Source organism: Lampetra planeri, unplaced genomic scaffold, assembly GCF_965212315.1.
Source record: "Lampetra planeri unplaced genomic scaffold, kcLamPlan1.2.h2 scaffold_228, whole genome shotgun sequence".
In the NCBI taxonomy this organism is placed as follows: domain Eukaryota; kingdom Metazoa; phylum Chordata; class Hyperoartia; order Petromyzontiformes; family Petromyzontidae; genus Lampetra; species Lampetra planeri.
The window spans coordinates 64,477-88,924 of record NW_027615054.1 but is presented as its reverse complement, the minus strand read 5'-3'; the positions used below and the strand labels follow the sequence as shown (position 1 = coordinate 88,924).

Below are 24,448 nucleotides of genomic sequence, written 5' to 3'. Positions count from 1 at the left end.
CACTATCTCTCAACTCCTCCCCCCTCCAGCCCCCTCCCCCCATACCCCCTCCCCCGCTTCTACTTCCGCTTCCGCCGGGGCGAGTGGCGCCAACTTGTGAAACGGTTCGCTGTCTGGGCCTCCTCAGGGTCGACTCAGCCTGAAGGTGAGAACCTCGCATGGTGTGGACACCTCAGCAGTGGTGGGGGAGAGACAAAGGCGGTCCACAGCCGCAAGCTTCTAAACAGCTGCTGGGCTCGCGGCATCGGTTCAAGCAGAGCCCGGCTCTGCTGCTGCTGATGAGGCACTGAAGGTGGAAACCGGCCCAGAGTGGCGCTCGAGTTGAGCCATTGCTGCTGATGAGAGGCACTCCCAGACGGCCGTACGGCTGATGGGATGAGTCAAGGAGACTTTGCTTCATCTCTGCACGGAATGATTTATTGTGGAGGCCAATCGCCTGCTGGCGGAATGGGCCTCCACTAGAGGCCGCTAAGTAGGGTATTTGGTCTATTCTTCCACGCTGATCTACACGTGTTGGAGCAAGGTGAGCGTACCCACCCTTTACCCCACCACGTGCGGCAGAGGTGCAGGTTCCATTCCATCGCCCACACACCCACCCACCAACTCACCAACTCACCACTCTCACCCATCGACTCACCCACACAGTGACACGCGGAGACACACGGAGACACACAGGGACATAGAGCCTTGACACAGTGGTTGTGTCGGTGGTGTGGGAGTAGCAGGATCAATGTGGTTGTTGTGGTGGTTTTGTTGCATGTTATGGTTGTGGTGGTTGAGGTTTTAGTTGTGGTTTAGGTGGTTATGTTGGTTATAGTGCTTTTGGTTATGGTTAAGTGTGGTTGTGTAGGTGGTGGATATTATAGTTGTGGGGGTTATATTTTTTGTGGCAATAGTTGTGTACGTGGTGGTTGCGGTGGTCATGGATATAGTTGTTATAGTTGAGGTCGTGGTGGTTGTAGTTATAGCTATGGTGGTTATGTTGTGATTGTTGTTGGTGGTTGTTGTGGTCAAAGTTGTGATGGCTATGTTATGTTTTTGTGGTTATATTTGTGATGAAGGTGGTTATGTTGGCTGTCATGGTCGTTTATGTATGTGTAGGGAGCGGTAGAGTCGCGGTCAACACGCCGCGCTACAAACCCGTGGACACAAGTTCGATTCCCGCTCACGGCCAACACCAGTGACGATCATCTGAACCAGTCCAGGGCCTCCCCTACGTCGACTCTGCCTCAAATGAGTACCTGTTGCTGTGTGTAATAAACATCGCCACTCGGGAGACAAAGACGGTCGGGTATGGGGCTTTCCAACCACCCGCTTGTGTGCCACACTGCCGGCCTCCATAGGTGCTCGCTAACAGCACTTGCCCCGACAGTCTGTTAAATTCTGTACGGGAGATCTTTTTATTTTGTCTTTGTAGGTGTGTTTAACTTATTTCGCACCGTACGTAGCCACTTGTGCTAACCGGAGGTGTGGTTATAGTTGTAGTGGTTATTTTATGGTTATAGTTGTGATTATATTATGGTTGTGGTTATAGTTGTGTCCATAGTTTTAGTGCTTAGAATTGTGGTTATATATTATGGTGATAGTTGTGGGTGTGGTTATAATTGTAGTTGTTGGTTTTGGTTACAGTTGTGGTTATATCTGTGGTTCTAGTTGTGGATGAATTTGTGGTTCTAGTTGTGGTTATAGTTGTGGTTCTAGTTGTGGTTATGTTCGTGGTTGAATTTGTGGTTCTAGTTGTGGTTTTAGTTATGGTTGTTGGTTGTGGTGGTTCTACTGGCGCAGATGGTGGGATGGAGGACACCTTCTGGGTCCCCTGCCCATGTGGTTCCAACAGCGATGGCTCCAGCCGGCACTGTCGCCCCTGTGCTATGTGGGTCACAAAACCTTGCCTTGCAGTCATTTAGGAGCCCTCGCCTTCTCCAACTTCATTTGCAGCGTACATAGGCAACCGTGCTAACTGGGGGTACATTAAAACCTCGCCACAAAAGCCCTGTTGCTCGTGAGCTTAGCGACTCAAATAAATCAGGTGCTAGGTTTGTGTGATTAATGCTTACAAATCGGGGTCCATAATGATGAATATGGCAGAAGGTCGAGTTCTATCCATTTAAAACCAAACGTGTTTCTTACTAACCAGATTACAGGCAGTGCGTTCGACACCATTTGGAATGCGCTGTTGCGATGTGCTGTTCCTTTGAAACCATTATCAACACTGATAAACCCACGCAGTGATTTCCTGGATTGAAACAATGCAATGTTTGTTATCCAAACCACTATTGGCTTCCATAACACGTTTTTTACACGCAGCATCCAATAGTGGTCACTGTTGGACCAGAACCAGAAACATTACCATCTGCACATGGAGGCAACTTTCAATCATACATTTTTCACAGTTGGGAAAACATGTACGACATTAAGGAGATATTTGCCAGCATATTCTATTGAATCACTGTACGCGATGATGACAAATGTTGCATTTCTCAATCGTCAATAATTGTTGCACCAAGCTCAAAGGAACCCATTCTGGATGTGTCATGACGTTCACTGTATGCACAGGCATTGTGTTGCCATACTTCAGACAAGACAGCACACATTGAGTTGTCTTTTTAAAACCTGCACCATCTGAAGAACCAAAGTATGACGGTGTTCTTCTGGAGCAATATTTAAAGCAAGTCGGTTGTTACTGCCGCTAACCCTGAGCCCAAGTCCTTGTGGCCTGGCTTCTGGGTGAGTTTGCAGTCTCCAGCCAGCCAGAGAATCAGCAGCCACAGATTTTCGAATAAAACCTTGTTTCGGTTTGATCCACCGAACAATATCCATTGACCACACCACAAGTAAAGCAATAATGTAACTGAACAAAAATGTGAATAAATTAGGACGGTTTATTAAATGCTTTGTATCCAAGGAAATATGTACAGCAATAGACAAAATATATACAGAAATAGACTAAAAATATTTACACTAATAGACTAAAAATGTGTATCACGGGGGGAGGGTGGGTGGTGTGGTGATAGCATTCGTGGTTTACACAAATGTACGACCACCACCACTACCACCCCTACTGTGGGGTGGACCGGCCACCGCACAGTAGCACGCGGCGGAGGAGTGAGCGTATTGCTCTCCCCACACGAGCCATGCACCCTCGCTTCTTATTTATTTCCTTCATCTCCTTTTCCTCCTCCAACTTCTCAAACACCTGCACCATCATCTCCTCCACTACCATATTTCCCCCCTTATCCGTCTCCTCCGGCTCCTCCTCCTCCGGCTCCTCCTCCTCCGGCTCCTCCTCCTCCGGCTCCTCTTCCGCCGTCTCCTCCGTCTCCTCCGTCTCCTCTTCCTCCTCCACGTCCGTCACCTCATTCTCTAACTTCTCAACCGCCTGCACCATCATCTCCACCACCATCTTCTCTTCCTCCACCATATTTGCCCCCTTATCCATCTCCTCCTCTGTCTCCTCCTCTGTCTCCTGATCCTGTTCCTCCGTTTTCTCTTCCTCCTCCACCTCAGTCTTTTGGTGTCCTTCATTTTCCACCACAACCTCTGTTTCCTCTTCAGAGGTCTGGGCAAGTGAGGTGGGCTGCACCGGTTTCACTCTGTGAAGACACACGCACGACACGACTCCACCTTTTGCTATGACAGAGATTGCAGTCACCTCCCCATCTCCCATTGGTGTGGCAGATTAAACCGAGCTTAATAACAATGAAAAAAATTGAGTACGTTTCATGTCAGAGCTGTCATTCTGATGGGACAAGATTATCACGAAGGAATGTGCCACTGTGTCTCATACAGTCTGCTGTAGTGTCACAGTAGCAGGCAGCGTTGCTTTGTAAATACAACTAAGTAATTTGTCATGATTTCTTTTTGTTTTCATGATATACAAATATGACCCCTGGCACACAATGGCCTACTCGTTTTGAACGAACTTAGGGGAGATCTTCAACATCCACTGCAAAGGAGAGGGTGCATCATGTATTGACATCCTGTCATGGCAGTAATAACCATCAAGAGTGCTGCCGCTGGGCCGCATCACCCATGCACGATTGTTGTAAAAATATCTGATGGTGATTCGTGTTAGATAAAGCTGCCCATCTTGACTTCGATGGCATCTCAGAGTGCTTTACAACGCAATGAGGCACTTGCATATCACATCTCGCACCTCAACGCATTTTACGGTGAATGAAGGGTTAGATGGTGAAGATTTGGCCGCATGGTTCTGTGGGCTCACTCACAAACCAATTATGGAAAATAAATCGGTCTACAGATGAATGTACACGTGGGGTAGGCTGGAATGCACTTGGGTTCTCCCCCCGTTCTGCATGGGTTTCCTCTGGGTTCAGCAGCTCCTTCCCCGAAACTGAACCCACAAATACAATACCACTGGTCTTGGATCAAAATCGACCTCTAAAGCACTCAATTGGGATCACACACAGCAACTTTGTTCCCTACTGCGAACAAAACTTGGCAGGGCCCTCTTGAATATTTTGTCTTGAGACTCAATGATGTTCATTCTGGATAAACAAGCATAGTAATAACGATAAAAAATAATAAACACATACACAGGACACATGCAGAGTTGCTTACCGTGGCTCAGCGGGGCTCCAGACTTTGCATCGTATTCTCCGGAGCCCTCTTCTCTGGATCTCAGCGCTATCAGGCCCTGCACACTGCTAGCAGCGGTGGTGGTAGCGGTGGTAATGGTGGTGCTGGTTGTGGCCGTGGCTGCCCCTTGATCATGGACCTCGGCCATGCCCTGAAGCCAACTGTGTGCGAGCGCCTGAGTGGGAGTCATCCGAAGATTTGGATCCCATCTGTTGAGAGGCACGCGGGGGCACACGTGGTGAGAGGCACGTTTCAAGGATTTACGTTTCTTCCCTTCTTCCACGAGGTCCAGGAATTTTCACCAGCAGCGGGGAGTACTCCACTGCCCAGTAGCCTAAAAATGCACTTAGCCTGCCACTGCCCATCTTTCATGGGCCTCCACAGACACCGATCTTGACACTGCTGGCACAGGTCATCGGCAGGTTCACTCAGTTCCACATCCTCCTGTACCACATCAGCTCCACCTCTTGTGATATGGCTCAGCGGTGACGACGTGACCCAGACGTACCACATGGTTTCTTCCAACCACCTGTAGGGGCCATGCACAGCGGAAGAGAGAGATATACATAGTTACAAACCACATCACTCACCCACCTATCCACCCACCCACTCGCCAACCCACTCACCTAACCATCCCCCCACGGCCTACTCAACAACAATAACCGCCATTTGCCACTAAGTGGCAGTGACATCACCATGGCGCTTGTACCAGGCTATGTGCACTTTAAGGCCACCTGAAGTGTCAAAAGCTCACTGGCAGGAGGTCATGGGACAGACTCCGGTACCATGGGTTGACTGATTGAGATGACTGGCTGTGGTAATTAAATTTAAGGTGGAGGGGTTACCAGCCTCTCGCACCCATTGGCCTCAGCGGTGGCTACAAGCCCCATGAGGGGAATTGCATGTTGAAATTGACCTTCTCTCCCTTGGCATTGCTTACCACAGCGTTACCGACCGGCACCACCTTTGAGGTAGGGTGTTGTTTTGCAACTTATCCCCGCCACCCCCTCACACCCACGCACACGCCTACCCATCCATCTACCCATCCACCTACCAACCCTTCTACTCGGAAAAAAAACACATCACTCCGTTGGAATTACGCAATAACAGCCCCAAGCCACCCCTTTTAACTTACCAAAGTATATCAATCCGTAAGGAGCGGCATGTATGAAGTTTCTTGGGGGCACACCCAGCCTCTGCACACGGTTCAGACAAAGACAGAGGTCAATCATAAACCCTCAGTAGACTGTTGGGGCAAGTGCTGTAAGCAAGTAGCAGCATGTATTGAGGCTGGAACTGTGGCACACGAGGGCATGGTTGATCACATCGCCCCAGGTACGTCACACACCAAACTAGGTACTTATTTGAAGCAGAGTTGATCTAGGAGAGGCCTCGGGACCAGTTCTGATAATTGAACCTCAGGGCGGTACCCCAGGGTACCATAGCTCCTCGGCTCTCGCATAATGTCCGTGATGCAGTCATTTTTAGTCTGGTGATGGTAGGCGATGCAGTAATCGACTCATCTCAACGAGCTGTACACAATGCACTCTTAAAAGTTTAATTTTTCGAAAACGGATTTTTTAATGCTAATATTTGGTGTTTCGACATCGCGGAGTAACACTGATTTCACATTGATTGGTACCCCAGTCGCGGAGTTAAGTACACCCCTGGAAAAAAAAGTGTCCCAGAAATAAAATATTTAATTGCCTCGGCCATTTTGTATTATTTGATACCCTGGTGTACCACCATGAGGATCAATTGCTGCCACCGGTGCTGGTGGTGGCAGTGGCCATGAGTGGGAATCAAACTCGGGTTCTCTGCTGGGGTTTGTAGCACAGCGCGGTGCACTAACTACTGCACCACACATTCTATACACAAAGGCAAAGACAAATATCCCCCATATAGCTTTAACATACTTTTGGTCACACACATAGACAAGACAAACACGTGTACACACATGTACAAGACAAAGATCCCCGGTATAACCTAAACAGACTTGGGGCAAGTGATGTTAGCGAGGAGCACCTCTGAAGGCTGACACGCCACCCGAGGGGGGTGGGTGGCCAACACCACTCCTGACCGCCTTTTTCTCCCTAGTGGTGATGTTTACACTGCACCAGGTACTCATTGGAATCCGAGTCGACCTAGGGGAGGCCCACGACCGGTTCAGATAATCGTCACATGTTGGCTGAGAGCCAGAATAGAACTTGGGTCTCCAGGTTCGTAGCGCACCGTGTTAACCGCTACACTACCGTGTACACACATGTACAAGATACACATGTACACACACACGCACGTGTAAACACGCACACAGCACAAACAGCTATAATTCGCCAAATCACCATACGGCCCCCCCTAACCCACGAGCGGACATTGTGCGAAATACCTCCATGCAGGACAGAAGAAAATCGTCTTCGTTGTTGGGCTGGAATAATTGCTTTCCAGTGGCCATCTCTGCTACCATGCAGCCCAGTGACCAAATGTCGGCAGTGCAGGATAAATCATAGCCCAGCAACATCTCCGGAGCTATGTATGGCAGGGCATCACCGTGTCTGGCTGCACAATCACAACAACAAAAAATACATGCACTGTGCTCGCTTAGCCTTTAACAGCATCGTCATCACACATGCAGTCACATAGATACGCATACACAGATGCTCATACACAGATGCCCACACACAGACACTCACACAAAGACAGACATAGACCCCATACACAACGGACACACGCAGACACTCAAACACATACACAGACAGACATAGGTATGCACATTTACAACAACCGCCATTCACCACGAAGTGGTGGTGACGTCAACATGGTGCTTGTGCCATGCTAGGTGTACTTGTAAGACGTGAAGTGTCGAAGGCCCACTGGTAGGTGGTCACCGAACAGACCCAGGTCCCATGGGTTGACTGAGATAACTGGCAGATGCACCAACTGTGTTCTCCACTGTGCCACCTCATTACATTTAAGCCGCCCGGTGCTCCGCTCAATGCTGTGAGGGAAACTGCCTCCAACTACCCAGCAGGGTCCCTCACAAGCCTCCTCCATAGAGGCTGATCTTGACACTGCTGGTACCAGTCATTGGCAAGTTCAATCAGCTCCACATCCTTCTGTACCACATCAGTCAATATGTTCTCTAGCCCGTGCAATGCCCGTTTAGCCCTATCTATCTGGCTGATCAAAAGCTGCTTGGGGATGCGGTGGCTGGGCACACGCAGATGAGGTCACTCACGTTGACTTCCCACAGTAAAGCTGGTCTTAAAATCCATGCCCCTAATGGTGCCAGCCACGGTGTCTTTGACCATGATGTTGTTCTAGAAGAGAGGCAGAAGGGATTCACACACAGGTTATGTTGATAGAATTCAACCAGCAGTGGATCGATCATGTACCACAATACAGATTAAACAGGGGAATCAGAAGAGGTGGCGCGCTCTTGCCAAGCGTCAGTCACAGCGACAATCGCTAATTGCACCTGCCCCAACAATGTCTAAGGCTACACGGGGGAACTTTTCTTGGTTTATGCAGTGAGGAACCGTAGTGTTGGGGTTAGTCGACAGCACTACAATCCTGGTGACTGTAGTAAAATTTGCGTTCATGAATATCTGAACCAGTCCTGGGCCTCCCCTAGGTCGACTCAGCCATAAATGAGTACCATGTGCGGTGTCTAGGCACCACCAGTTTAGAAGACAAAGGTGGCTGGGCGTGGTGCTGGCCACCCATCTTCGTGTGTGTTGTTCAGGCCTTCATAGGTGCTCGCTAAAAGCAAATGCCAGATAAATTTGTTAAAGGCTATATGGGGACGTTTTGTGTGTGTGCACATGTGTTTGCGTCTCTTCACCTGTGTGTGCATGTGTCTAGACCTATGGGTGAGTACATGTGTTTGTATACATGTTTTTTCGTGCCTGTGTGTTGCTGTTAAAGGCTATATTGGTTATGTTTGTATTTTGTAATTCACAGGTTCACAGATTTTTGGTTCCCCCGCGTACCTTGCCTCAGAGGCATACCTGGGCCGCATGTCATCTTTCCCAATTGACATGTGGGGGCTGGGGTGTACAGTGGCCGAGTTGGCTACCGGGCGCATCCTCTTTCCGGCCATCAACAAACACGACCAGCTGTGGGTTCTCAGGCTTCCAGATCGATTTCTTCCTGGGCTTCTTTTTAGATCTCCCGCTGCTGACGTGTGCACTGCCCCCTGCTGCCAGTACCGCTTTCTTGTCAGCAGCCCGCGTTATTACACTACACGTGTATAGAGAGACCTATAGACTCTCATACACTCACATGGTCCATACCAATACCGCCATTTGCCCCTAAGTGATGGTGATGTGACCATGGCGCTTGTGCCAGGCTAGGTGCACTTTGAGACGTGGAGTGCCGAAGGCTCGCTGACTGTAGGTCATGGGACATAGCCAGCGGGTGCCATGGTTTGGCTGATTGAAATGACTGACACATGCACCACTGTACCTCCTACTGTGCCAACTTACTGAATTTTAGCCGCCTGGCGCTCCACTAAGTGTTGTGCGCATCACTCCTCTGCCCTCCGAGGGCGGCTGTCTCCACCTGCCCAGTAGCGTCCTTCATGAGCCTCCTCCAGAGGCCGATCTTGACACTGCAGGTAGCAGTCTTCGGCAAGTCAACTCAGCTCCACATCCTCCCGTACCGCAGCAGTCCATCTCTTCTCCAGCCCGTGTCGTGCCAATTTATCCCCCTCGATGCAACCAAACAGAAGCTGCTTGGGTATGCGGTGGCTGGGCATGCGGGCTACATGACCCAGCCAATGCAGCCTTACCTGTCGGAGGAGCTCACTGATGGGAATGTGTCCAAATCTTTCAAGAATGTGTGAGCTCCTCACACAATCCAGCCTGGATAAACCTAGGATGGATCGAAGGAAGGCCAGCCTAAACGTTTATAACAGGCACAGATATTCCTTTAGAGGGGTCCACGTTTCACAAGCATAGAGAAGAGAGGGCATGACTGTGCCCGAGAAGATCTGAAGCTTCGTGTGGAGCGACAAACCAGATAGCTTCCACACAGCATTGCTCAGCCGATAAAAAAACGACGCCCAACTGCTGATTCAGTAAGACCTCTGCTGTCGAACCGGAGCTGGTCATAAGCACACTGGCCAGGTATGGGGGGGTGGAGTGTTTGATGGTACAAAATACCCATGCAGGTGCTTAGTGTTGGTGGGGCTGATGGTGAGGCCCCACCTCTGAGTGGCAATCTCCAGGTTCAGCAGTAGTGCTTCCAACTCCTCCTCTGAGTGAGCAGCAATCACCAGATCAGCATACATTACATGGTTGACCAATAGCGAGCCATTACTCGACCCCACCCAGTCTTCCATTATCTCTGTACCAGATGGAAATTTCTCTGGTACAGCCATCAAAGGCTCTACAAACTACATGGACGAAAAGATGTTAAATAATGTGGGATGCAGAGGACATCCCTTTCGCGCACCCCAAGGTAAACAGGGAATGGCTCTGACTTCTGGCCACGTAGCTTTACCTGAGGTTGGCCACCATCATGAAGGCCCTTAATGTCCACACACTTACATAGAGACCCACAAACTTGCATACACTTACATCAGCCATACATTTACAAATAGACCAATAGACTCACGTGTACTGACATGGTCCTTACACATATAAAGACCCAGACTCATACACTCATATGGTCTCTACACTTATAGAGACCCATAGACTCACATACCCTTACAGAAAAGCCCTTAAAAGGAACATATATCGATATATGTATATCATCTATGTGGAGGGGGCTCGTGAAGGATGCCACTGGGCAATGCCAGGCTACTGGGCAGTTGGAAGCATTGGCCCTCCAATAACAATTGAGGGTGGTGGAGCGATGTTCACAATGAGTGGAGCACCAGGGGGACAAATACATCAAGGTAGCACAGTGGGGAGAACAGAAGGTTCATCTGACAGTCATCACCAATAGTGGAGGATTTCTGCTTCTCTTTTTTTATATATATAGTCAGGTCCTGCAATTTTTTTAAATCGGGGCTCTATGACACAATCAGCCACTATTGAGTCATGACATAGCCAACATCGTGGTGTATTCGATTATTGCAACTCACTAGTCTACGGGACGTCTGGAAAAAGCATTAGGAAGCTGCAGCATGTACAACTTTTTTTGCAAGATTCAACCATGTCCGTCCAGTGTTCACGGAGCTGCATTAGATTACATTTGCTGAACGAATACATTTTAAGGTCGCACTCATTACACACAAAGTGCTTACCACAAATGAGTCACAATATCACTGGGAAATTAACTTTTAACTCTAGATTGAAAATTACATCTTTTTATAACTCAGTATTGAATGTAGTTTGTTGTCCTTCACCCGCACCTGCAATTGGCTATGTACGGTGCGAAAGAAGTTTAACATACACACTTAAGTTAATGGATACAGTGAGAGAAATAAATGCACATAAATCCTTACATCATTATCACCCTTACCACGTGTGCCACATATTTCTGTGTCTCAACAGATGGGATCCAGCTCTGCGGATGACACCAGCAGAGGCACTGGCGCACAGCTGGCTGAGGGATGAGGAAATGCCGAGGGATGAGGAAATGCCGAGGGATGAGGAAATGCCGAGGGATGAGGAAGTGCCGAGGGATGAGGAAGTGCCGAGTCCGTGTGTGCCTCTTGTGGACACATCAATCCACTCAGAGGCATCCGCCAAGGAGGAGACGAGACAGTGGGGTGAGCCCCTGCAGAAAGAGAAGAAGCAGTCACATCTGGTTCGTGCGTACAGGGCCGTATGCTCATTCTTCCGTGGCTTTAAGAAAAGCACCGCATGCGACCGTAATGCTCATCCTGGGCGTGTACACATTCCACACACCGTATACACATTCCACACACCGTATACACACACACGCTCGTCTAAACGAATACATGAGCAACTTCCGGATCCCATCTACTGAGTTTTTTAACCCCACATAAATACAATAAAACCGCTCTTAACGACGGTAATTGGTTCCATGAATACGGTCATTAAGTAATTTGGTAATAAAGCAAGTACAGTCGACCCTTACACATCGCGGGGATTAGGGGTGCAGGCCCCCCGCGATCTGGAAAACCCGCATAAAATGTTTGGTCCCCTTGGCGAGCGAAGCGAGCACCTCCAGTTACTAAACTTTTTAAGTTCTCTACATGTTCAGCCTTTGCGTGTCGTCTGATGGCTTTTGCGTTCTTTTAGAAAACTTTAACTTTTTACAAAATGTAACGTAAAAAAATGTATTGTGTATATTTATGGTATTAAAAGATACAATAGATTAATGTTATACAGTACTGTACATATATTTTATGCATTTATGAGTTACTAAACTTTTTGTGTCGTCTGCTGAGCTTCGCATGTCATCTGTGGCTTTCGCAAAACTCCCAAAAACTCCCCAAAAATTCCCATTTAATTTCTTATGCCGACCCCGCGATATATTGAAACCGCGATGGGGAATGCCGTGATGCAGAAGGGTTGACTGTAATTTAGTTATTAAGCAAGCATAGGAAAGACATGTTAAAGGCTTGATTTGTTTCCATAGCATCAAAAGTTACACCTTTTTCACCCAAAAAACGTACTTTATAATGTTTAATTTTTTTATATTAGCAAATAAAGTTACTAACAACATGATAAACACAAAATATTTGAAAGAAACTTGGTTAATTAATTCATTAATATTGCATTGTAATAAAAAAATCAACAAAGTTGCATGATAAAGCGAGACAAATACAGCAATACTGTATAGAGTAAAACACAGTCTGCGATGACACACGAGATGCGTATGTAGGCTGAACAAAGACTGAGGTGCATGGGTAGCATCTAGAAGCGCCTTGCATCGTGATGTTATGCCGAGGCAGCCATACAACCGCTTATTTCTACTCGCACGGCGCAGTTCTGTTCACTCAATCGCGTTATAAAAAGAATGTGTTCCTTAATACATTATTAGCGTGATCAAAACACACGTTATAGCAGAACTGACTGTACACACTATACACTACACACGCCATACACATGGGACTAGCTCATTAGTGTAGTTAGCCCTACGCTGGGCCCTGCCATCCTGGTTTTCATCCGGGCAGTCCTCAGAGGATGACCTCGCCACGGTTTCCAGGACATGGAAGGGCATAGCTGAACCAGCATTTGAGAGCTGAGGTGGCCTGGTGATATAACAGATGAAGCCAAAAAGGGCAAGTACCAAGGCCACCTGTTAACAGTTAAGATTAATCTTATTCATAGTTGTATAATTATCATTGTTGGTTTAAAAGACGTAATAAAAAATCTAATATTGGTAACGTCGACTCAAACTCGTCTGTATGTCATGCAACTCGGAGTTCACATGAGCGGGGGGAGGGGGGTTTGGGTCTGGGCTTCACCGACTCCCCGTTGAGACCCACGGTGGGACTTGTGCCTCCTCGTCATGCATAGAACAGTTCCACTCGATGTGGACGCTGATGCGCAGTGGCCCCGATGAGTCACTATCGGCATGGTCTGATTAAGGGCCCTTGCAATTAATCAACTCAGCCTCCCAACTTGACTACCACTATGACGTGTTTACACACACCACGTGGTGCAGTTTTTCCTCTGGTCCAACAGTGTCCGTTCCCTCTACCGCACCTTTAGGCCCCAGGTCCCTCTCAAGAACCTCTATCAGCTACACAATGCAATCATGAAGCCTAGAAGCCTCACGCAACGCCATGAACGTGTGGTTAAGATGGTGATGGCTTTTATGTCCACACGTGGACCTCCAATTAGTACGGTTGGCTACGTATGCTTCAAAAGAAGTTCAACATACATACGTGGGCAGAATCAAACAGCCCTTTATGTTCATGCAGGGCGATGGATACTCACTTTAGTTTGGTAAACTTAGCATTCCACCCACTCCGAAAAGGCAAATACGCACACTCCCACCTCCTCTGATACTCTGTAACACTCAGCTTGCTATCAAGGCCGATGAAGACAAAGCATCAGAGGGCCTCTGGCTCACTTTAACCATTTGTTCTTACAAGTGTTGTGTGGTTAATCTTGACACCCAGAGAATCTTGTAGAACCACACAGAGACAGAGCTTCCGGTAAGGGCTTGCGCCAGTTGTTTTATTAAGGACTTTTCTTCACACACGACTCCGTGTACTGCACGCTCTCTGCCTACAGTCCACACCCCAGGGGAAGGGTACAGGGGCTAGCACTCACACAGGCTACCCTAGCCTGGTGCTAATTTCCCCATACCCTCGGTCCCAACTTCAACTTCCCACGTTCCTGGCTCCCCGTAACACGTCACGGGTCCGACCCTAAATATCCCCGGGGGACATGACGTCACCGTCCCACCCGCCGTGCATGACGTCACTCTCTGAGGTCACTGCACCGGAGGGCGAGCGTGACGTAACGTCATTATTTACTACTCTACACAAGTAAAACTCTGGCCCGGTTTTAACATTCAGTGTCTCACCAAGAGTCAGGCTTGCTTGAACCATTTTTTTCAGTTCCAGCAATACTCGGGACCGGTTTTGACTTTCATTGTCTCATCAGCAGCAGATTCACCTTCATCAGGCTCAATCGAGCCTGACTCTGCCGCTGATGAGAACCTGAACGTTCAAACTCGTGTGAAATGTGATTCTCATCGGGCCCCAGGCCCATGGTGTAAACCAATGCAGCCTCCAGCTCTTAGCATCCAATCTGCCTCTCTCCTGGCTTCTCTGTGCATGTGCTATGAAAAGAAGGGAAGTCCATTTCCAAAAACGTCGCCTATTGTGCCTATTGTATATTTTAATCCAGTCTAAGCCTCACATGCTACGCTATTATTTATGACATGTTGAGTTAATTGGATGATGACGTTTTCAGATGGAGAGGGGGTAGCTTCCCTCACGTGAAAAGATTGCAGAACACTCAGTGCAAGAGAGAGACACAGACACAGAAACACGAAGACACAAACAAAAACACGGTGACACAGAGACAAAGACAGAAACAAAGGTACAGAAACATACAGTCAAAGAAACACCGCAAAAAATACGAAGAAACAAATATACAAACGCTTAAACAGAGACACAAAAACAGACAGACAGAATCACAAAGACAGAAATACAGACAGATGCACAGAGACACAGATACACAGATGTAGTGGAGGTGTATGTCTCCCCCTTTTATTCTACTAACATGGTCCATCCGGCACTCACCCTAGATGCAATAACCCTTTTTTATTAACTCCAACACCACCACCACTCAGTCTGATAGTTGGGGCATCCCTAATCCTGAATGGCCAGGCGCATCGGAGTAACAAAGGGAAATAACACAACTAACGATTTACCACAACACGCCCGCACGGTTGTACGTACCTGCCATGCCAGTCCCACAGAGGTCCAGTCTGTGGTTTCTCGCTCTGAAGAACACGAGTAGCCAGGGCACAGCGTGAGCAGAACAGGCCCAGGGTGGAAAGTCATGGATGCGTGTGAGCAGGGGGTGTATGGAATCTGCCAAGGGGAGTCACGATGTCTCAACGCATACGACTGGAAGCACGCAGTGGCTACGAACGCCTGAAAACCTGATATATTCAGCCAAGTGTCTATCGTTATGCTGACAATGCAGCAACGTGATAAGCTGCTTTGTATCTATATTCCTGGGATTCCCCGCTCCATGTCCCACAGGATCATGGTTCCGAGGTTAACAGAGTTAGCCTAATAAACCTAATAAACATTGTACACAATTACTACGGTTCGTTTTCACACTGGGACTCATTGTCACAAGTTCGAGTTCGATTTGATATCCTGGACCTTGCTGATCACTGTCCTCTGTTGCTCCTATATATCCTGTTACTGGGATCACTATCACTCTGTCTCTCCCCATATCCCTGTTTGTCTCTGTGTATCCTGGTGCTTCCCTGTGTGTGTCTGTTTCTCCATGTCTTCCTGTGCTCTGCGTATCTACCTGGGTCTCTCCATGTCTTCCTGCGTGGCTCTGTCTCCCTGTTTGCTGTCTCTCTGTCTTTGTGTATCTGTATCACAACGTTGATGTGCCTCTCCGTCTCGCTGTCTCAGTGTCTCCCTGTATCACTTTTTCTGTGTGTCTGAATCTATCTCGGTGTTTGTCTAACTCTGTATCTGCGTCTTTGTCACGGTCTCTGGGAGGGAGACAGCAACCTTCAACTGGTCTTCCTGTTAAATGAAGTTTCTCAATGGGAAAGCTAATGCGAGGGAAGCTGATCATCACACATTTTTACAAGCCACCAAATGACCTCTGGCCCGATATGCAATGCAGTCTTCAGTGCCCCCAACCGTCAACATTGACGACTTCAACAGCCAACACTACATGTGGGGGTATTCTAACAACAACACTGCACAAGGACAACTGTCAGATTGGTTCTCCATGCACGACCTAAACATGGTGTACAATGCAAAGCAGTCCGGCACACTCAGTTTCATCAGCTAGAAAGACTACTCGCCTCATCTTTCTTTCACGAACCACAATAGCAATGGCCGACTGCTGATGCGCTCCCGACAAGTGCTGCCCATCCTCTCCCAATCCCAATATCGCCCAAGTCAACCAGTTCTACAGAAGGTGAGTGAGTGCAGTTTGTATGATCTCCCCCTGTTCTGCAGAGTGAGATTGAATGAGTAGAGTTTGTAACTTCTCTGTCTTATAAAGATTCACAGTGGAGATTGTATGATCTTCCCCAGTTCTACAGAGTGAGTGGAGTTTATTTTCTCTCCCCATTTTGCAGAATATGATTGAGTGAATGGAGCTTGTATGATTTCCCCCTGTTCTGTAGTAAGAGTGTGTGAGTTGAGTTTGTATGATCTACCCCTGTTCTACATAGTAAGAGGAAGTGAGTGGAGTTTGTATATTCTACCCGTACGGGGTAGATCCGTGTGATGTAAGGAAAAAGTTTAGCTGGAGGCATATTATATTATTTGCGACAATTGTAATGTATGACTTACTGTTAGTAGCTCAGAATATTGGAGAGTATATTTAGTATACTGATGATATTGATGTAGTTTATATTTTAGTTTTTTTACGTGGTGGTCTGGCTGCTGCAGCACCTTACTATTGTAGTATGGTTCAAGGAGACTTGGACGACGTAGTCGGAGGCACACTTATTTATTAAACACATTTGTATTACAGGCCGAGATATACAACACTCGAAGGGGTATCGGCCCCTTCACCCGTCTAACAGGGAGATCCCTCTATCTCTACCCCGGCTAGCCTACTCCCAGGTCCTCTACTACAGGGCTAGGGGAGGCTAGCTGACCCAGCTCTGGTTAAGCTGGGATCACGGCACCCTGAGTCACCAGACCGGCTCTTAGAAGAACATCAGCTCTGGGCTCTCGGGGCCATGCCACTGGCTTGCCCTGGTCGGTCCTGAGAAGGACAGCGATCCAGGGGAGTCCCAGGGCCTATCTAGCTGGTCTTCTTGCTTCACTGGTTTAAGCTGAACACTGAACCCCGAGCCCTCCGGCTCACCGCCTTATATAGCAATTCCCCCCCTGAGGGGTGGGGCCGTGGGGGATCCCAGCGCCGTGTTAGCCCCCCAGGCTAAACGGTGCGGGCGTGGATGTAAGCATCTCCTCGCGTACGGTCATCACCACGCCCAGTATGTTTGTTTGCCATCCGTAACACCTCTACACTATTAAAAATTCCTTCCCTTTATTACTGCTACTTCCTCCCTTTGTTGCTGCTAATCCTACATAATGCACGGGCATAATATGGCTTTGAGACCCCCCCCACCTCCCACGCATTTCACAAGTAGTGACTAATCCCATATCTGCATTTACCATGAATATGCTAAATTCATCTTCATATGCAAATTCCTTTGTCAAGGCGCCCTTCCCCCTCTAACCCAGCTTAAATATACGCTGCCAAGCTTGGTGGTGCTCATGCAGACGCTGTCTTTCCGACAGACCTGTTCTTCACCTGAGGACGGCTGCTTGCGTTGTGGCCGAAACGTCGTGAGAATTGTATTTTATTATGTTTTATTTTTATTATTTTATTATTTCCCTTCTACGTGACTTTACCGAAAGAACCAAGAAGATATTCTACCCCTGTTCTACAGTGAGTGTAGTTTGTATGATCTCCCCTTGTTCTACAGTGAGAGTAAATTAATGGATTTCGATTTAAAGCTTTCGTGACTGCAGGGATTCATCTTCTTGGTTCTTTCGGTAAAGTCACGTAGAAGGAAAATAATAAAATTATAAAAATAAAACAATAAAATAATTCTCACGACGTTTCGGCCACAACGCAAACAGCCGTCTTCAGGTGGAGAACAGGTCTGTCGAGACTCTGCCTTCTCGACAGACCTGTTCTCCACCTGAAGACGGCTGTTTGCGTTGTGGCCGAAACGTCATGCGAATTATTTGATTATGTTTTATTTTTATTATTTTACTACTTTCCTTCTACGTGACTTTACCGAAAGAACCAAGAACACACATATGTACGTACACACACACACACATATGGACTAAGACACACACACATGAACTTACACATACATAGACTGACATACACACATACACATATGGACTGTGACACACAGATATCTACTTTAGATACACAGACATGGATTAACACACACATATGGACTCACACACAGACGCATTGACTTACACACACACATCGAGTGACACACACATGTATAGACTTACACACACATGTGGACTAACACACACATATGGACTGACATACACATCGACGTACACGCACACAGATCGACTGACACACACATATGGACTAACACACACACATAAACACTTTGACGTTGTCCGTTCGAAAAAGACTCACATGGAGTTAAAGACACGCATGGCTCTACACGCACACACATATGGACTCAGACACACACATGGACTCACACACACACATCGACGGGCACAGCAATCCCCGATGATGGCACAGCTATCAGTATCGCAGTACTACGTATGAGTAAATAGCGTGACGTGAGCGATGGAAACAACAAAAATGCATTTAAGAAATAAGCAGAAATCACAGACTGGCAGTAGACAGTGGCAGCGTTATAAAAGCGCAGCAAAAAAATGGGAAATTGAGGAACCCAAAAATCCAAAAAGAGTTTTCTGTACACAAACATAATTATTGTAACATGTCAACTCGTTTCATAATGGTAAACAATGAACCTGAGTTGTTATCTTCACGCAAACATAATTGTTGTAACATCTGTGAACTTGTTTCATAATGGTAAACAATGAAGCTGAGTTTTTATCTGCACACAGACATTATTATTGTAATGTTTGTCAACTAATGTGTTTAACAATAATAAACAATGGACTTGAGTTGTTAGCGTAAGAAGCAAGGAAAATTGTACTTAGCATAGGCGTGTTGAGGCCTTGTGCGATGCGTAGCCCCCGTCCTGGCCTACATTGGCGAGGCGCGGAGTTGGCACGTTGCCAGGCTAGGGGCTGGGCCGCTACCCCCTCTCCAACATCCGGCGCCCATGCAAGAATAATGGTATGTAAGCAGTAAAATATTATCTACGGAGTCTGTAGTATAAACTGAACGCATCGTGTTGGTGGGGGGGGGGTGAAGAGGACATGACACTGTGAATAAATATCCGCAGAGTTATGTGTGTACGTGTTGACTGTAAAACGCGTAAAAGAAAATGTCTCCCGTGAGCTGGAGCGAACGCGCATCACTTGGCAGGGTCTGCCCCCCCCCCCACGCAATTGGCGTCACTTGGTACGGTCGATGTCGCGCAATAAGTAAATAATGAATAATAGAAACGGCACAAATGTGTTAATTAAACTACTTTAAAGTTTACGGACGGGAAAACGGAATAGCCTATTCCCACCACGGGGCTTAGGGCCTGGGAAATGATTTCGGTCTTAAACCCCACCGTCCGAGAGCCAAATCCTCCGCAAGTGCGAGCGCGCGGAGACTTTTATATATAACTAGCAGAAGTACCCGGCGTTGCCCGGGTGAAAAATAGCTTTATTAATAACCTTACATATATACACAGCTACTAAGGTATTGTCAAAGCCCGGTGGGCTTTGACAATACCTTTCACCACTCACAACTCACACTCACCACTCATCCTCACCACTCCCACTCACTACTCACCCTCACCATTCACCATCACAACTCACCACTCACCAATCTCCCTCACCAATCTCCCTCACCCTCACCACTCACCCTCACCACTTACCCTCACCACTCACCAATCGCCACTAACCCTCACCACTCACTCTCACCATTCACCATGACCATTCAGCCTCACCACTCACCACTCACTCTCACCATTCACCCAGACCATTCAGCCTCACCACTCACCACTCACCCTCACCACTCACCCTCTCCCTCACCACTCACACTTACCACTCACCCTCACCACCACCACTCACCCTCACCACTCACGCTCACCACTCACTCTCTCCCTCTCCACTCACCCTCACCACTCACCCTCACTACTCACTAATCACCCTCACCACTCACCACTCATCCTCACTACTTACTAATCACCTTCACCACTCACCTTCACCACTGACCTTCACCACTCACCCTCACCACTCATCCGCACCACTCACCCCTAACCACTCACCCTCACTACTCACCATCACCACTTACCCTCACCATTCACCACTCACCCTCACCACTCACCCTCACCACTCACCTCACTACTCACCATCACCACTTACCCTCACCACTTACCCTCACCACTCATCCTCACCACTCACCATCACCATAAACCCTAACTACTCAACCTCACCACTCACCACCCTCACCACTAACCCTCACCACTCATCCCCACCACTCACCCTAACCACTCACCCTCACCACTTACCCTCACCACTCACCCTCACCACTCACCAATCACCAATCACCACTAACCCTCACCACTCACTCTCACCATTCACCATGACCATTCAGCCTCACCCCTCACCACTCACCCTCACCACTCATCCTCACCACTCACCATCACCATAAACCCTAACTACTCAACCTCACCACTCACCACCCTCACCACTAACCCTCACCACTCATCCCCACCACTCACCCTAACCACTCACCCTCACCACTCACCCTCACCACTCACCCTCACCACTCACCAATCACCAATCACCACTAACCCTCACCACTCACTCTCACCATTCACCATGACCATTCAGCCTCACCACTCACCACTCACCCTCTCCCTCACCACTCACGCTTACCACTCACCCTCACCACCACCACTCACCCTCACCACTCACGCTCACCACTCACTCTCTCCCTCTCCACTCACCCTCACCACTCACCCTCACTACTCACTAATCACCCTCACCACTCACCACTCATCCTCACTACTTACTAATCACCTTCACCACTCACCCTCACCACTCACCCTCACCACTCACCTCACTACTCACCATCACCACTTACCCTCACCACTCACCCTCACCACTCATCCTCACCACTCACCATCACCATAAACCCTAACTACTCACCCTCACCACTCACCCTCACCACTAACCCTCACCACTCATCCCCACCACTCACCCCTAACCACTCACCCTCACCACTCACCCTCACCACTCACCCTCACCACTCACCAATCACCAATCACCACTAACCCTCACCACTCACTCTCACCATTCACCATGACCATTCAGCCTCGCCACTCACCACTCACCCTCTCCCTCACCACTCACGCTTACCACTCACCCTCACCACCACCACTCACCCTCACCACTCACGCTCACCACTCACTATCTCCCTCTCCACTCACCCTCACCACTCACCCTCACTACTCACTAATCACCCTCACCACTCACTAATCACCCTCACCACTCACCAGTCATCCTCACTACTTACTAATCACCTTCACCACTCACCTTCACCACTGACCCTCACCACTCACCGTCACTACTCACCATCACCACTCACCCTCACCACTCACCCTCACCACTCACGCTCACCACTCACCCTCACCACTCACCCTCATCACTCACCCTCACCACCACCAACCCCTCACCACTAACCCTCACCCTCACCACTCACCCTCACCACTAACCCTGACCCCTCACCACTGACCACTCACCCTCCCCACTCACCCTTCCTACTCACCACTCAACCTCACCACTAACCCTCAACCCTGAGCATTCACCCTCCCCACTCACCACTCACCCTTCCTACTCACCACTCAACCTCACCACTGACCACTCACCCTTACCCTCACCACTCACTCTCACCACTCACCCTTACTATTCACCACACACCCTCACCACTCACCCTCAACATCAACACTCACCCTCACCACTCACCATCATCACAAATCCTAACCACTCACCCTCACCACTCACCCTCACCACTCACTCTCACCACACCCTCAGCACTCACCCTCCCCACTCACCCTCACCACACACCCTCACCACTTAACCTCACCACTCAACCTCACCACTCACCCTCACCACTCACCCTCACCATTCACCCTCAACACTCACCCTAACCCCTCTCCCTCACCACTCTCCCTCACCACTCACCGTCACCACTCACCACTCACCCTCACCACTCACCACTCACCCCTCACCATTACCACTCACCCTCACCACTAACCCTGACCCCTCACCACTGACCACTCACCACTCACCCTCACCACTAACCCTCACCATCACCACTCACCCTTACTACTCACCACTCAACCTCACCACTCTTCGTCATCACTCACCCTCACCCCTCACCACTCACCCCTCACCCTCACCACTCACCCCTCACCATCACCACTCACCCTCACCACTCTCCCTCACCACTCACCACTCACTCTCACCATTCACCCTCACCACTCACCCTCACCACTCACCCTCACCACTCAACCTCACCACTCAACCTCACCCTCACTACTCACCATTCATCCTGACGAATCACCACTGACCAATCACCACTCTCCACTAACCCTCACCACTCACCCTCAAAACTAACGAATCTCTCACCACTCACCCTCACCACTCAGCACTCACCCTCACCACTCATCCTCACCACTCACCATCACCATAAACCCTAACTACTCACCCTCACCACTCACCCTCACCACTAATCCTCACCACTCATCCCCACCACTCACCCCTAACCACTCACCCTCACCACTCACCCTCACCACTCACCCTCACCACTCATCCTCACCACTCACCATAAACCTTAACCACTCACCCTCACCACTAACCCTCACCACTCACCCTCACCACTTACCCTCACCCTCACCACTCACCCTTACTACTCACCACTCAACGTCACCACTCACCCTCACCCCTCACCACTTACCCCTCACCACTCACCCTCACCACTCACCCTCACCACTCACCATCACCATAAACCCTAACTACTTACCCTCACCACTCACCCTCACCACTAACCCTCACCACTCATCCCCACCACTCACCCCTAACCACTCACCCTCACCACTCACCCTCACCACTCACCCTCACCACTCACCTCACTACTCACCATCACCACTTACCCTCACCACTCACCCTCACCACTCATCCTCACCACTCACCATCACCATAAACCCTAACTACTCACCCTCACCACTCACCCTCACCACTAACCCTCACCACTCATCCCCACCACACACCCCTAACCACTCACCCTCACCACTCACCCTCACCACTCACCCTCACCACTCACCAATCACCAATCACCACTAACCCTCACCACTCACACTCACCATTCACCATGACCATTCAGCCTCGCCACTCACCACTCACCCTCTCCCTCACCACTCACGCTTACCACTCACCCTCACCACCACCATTCACCCTCACCACTCACGCTCACCACTCACTATCTCCCTCTCCACTCACCACTCACCCTCACTACTCACTAATCACCCTCACCACTCACTAATCACCCTCACCACTCACCAGTCATCCTCACTACTTACTAATCACCTTCACCACTCACCTTCACCACTGACCCTCACCACTCACCGTCACTACTCACCATCACCACTCACCCTCACCACTCACCCTCACCACTCACGCTCACCACTCACCCTCACCACTCACCCTCACCACTCACCCTCACCACCACCAATCACCCCTCACCACTAACCCTCACCCTCACCACTCACCCTCACCACTAACCCTGACCCCTCACCACTGACCACTCACCCTCCCCACTCACCCTTCCTACTCACCACTCAACCTCACCACTAACCCTCAACCCTGAGCATTCACCCTCCCCACTCACCACTCACCCTTCCTACTCACCACTCAACCTCACCACTAACCACTCACCCTTACCCTCACCACTCACTCTCACCACTCACCCTTACTATTCACCACACACCCTCACCACTCACCCTCAACATCAACACTCACCCTCACCACTCACCATCATCACAAATCCTAACCACTCACCCTCACCCTCACCACTCACTCTCACCACACCCTCAGCACTCACCCTCCCCACTCACCCTCACCACACACCCTCACCACTTAACCTCACCACTCAACCTCACCACTCACCCTCACCACTCACCCTCACCATTCACCCTCAACACTCACCCTAACCCCTCTCCCTCACCACTCTCCCTCACCACTCACCGTCACCACTCACCACTCACCCTCACCACTCACCACTCACCCCTCACCATCACCACTCACCCTCACCACTAACCCTGACCCCTCACCACTGACCACTCACCACTCACCCTCACCACTAACCCTCACCATCACCACTCACCCTTACTACTCACCACTCAACCTCACCACTCTTCGTCATCACTCACCCTCACCCCTCACCACTCACCCCTCACCCTCACCCTCACCACTCACCCCTCACCATCACCACTCACCCTCACCACTCTCCCTCACCACTCACCACTCACTCTCACCATTCACCCTCACCACTCACCCTCACCACTCACCCTC

General features: G+C 49.2%; 1 protein-coding gene and 1 long non-coding RNA gene across 2 annotated transcripts; one reads left to right on the top strand and one right to left on the bottom strand.

The window, feature by feature from the left end:
• Positions 1–60: 60 nt before the first annotated feature.
• LOC144740539 (uncharacterized) lies at positions 61–12,904 on the top strand. The gene is made up of 3 exons (XR_013589657.1): positions 61–145; positions 1,102–1,249; positions 11,100–12,904. It is a non-coding gene; the product is annotated as an uncharacterized LOC144740539 (long non-coding RNA).
• LOC144740538 (uncharacterized) lies at positions 2,871–17,792 on the bottom strand. The gene is made up of 7 exons (XM_078623381.1): positions 14,939–17,792; positions 11,068–11,325; positions 7,835–7,916; positions 6,986–7,155; positions 5,735–5,795; positions 4,582–5,128; positions 2,871–3,593 (listed from the first exon to the last, which is right to left on the bottom strand). The coding sequence occupies exon 7, from the start codon at positions 3,437–3,439 to the stop codon at positions 3,059–3,061; it is 381 nt and encodes a 126-aa protein (XP_078479507.1). The 5' UTR covers positions 3,440–3,593; positions 4,582–5,128; positions 5,735–5,795; positions 6,986–7,155; positions 7,835–7,916; positions 11,068–11,325; positions 14,939–17,792; the 3' UTR covers positions 2,871–3,058.
• Between the last annotated feature and the right edge of the window lie 6,656 nt (positions 17,793–24,448).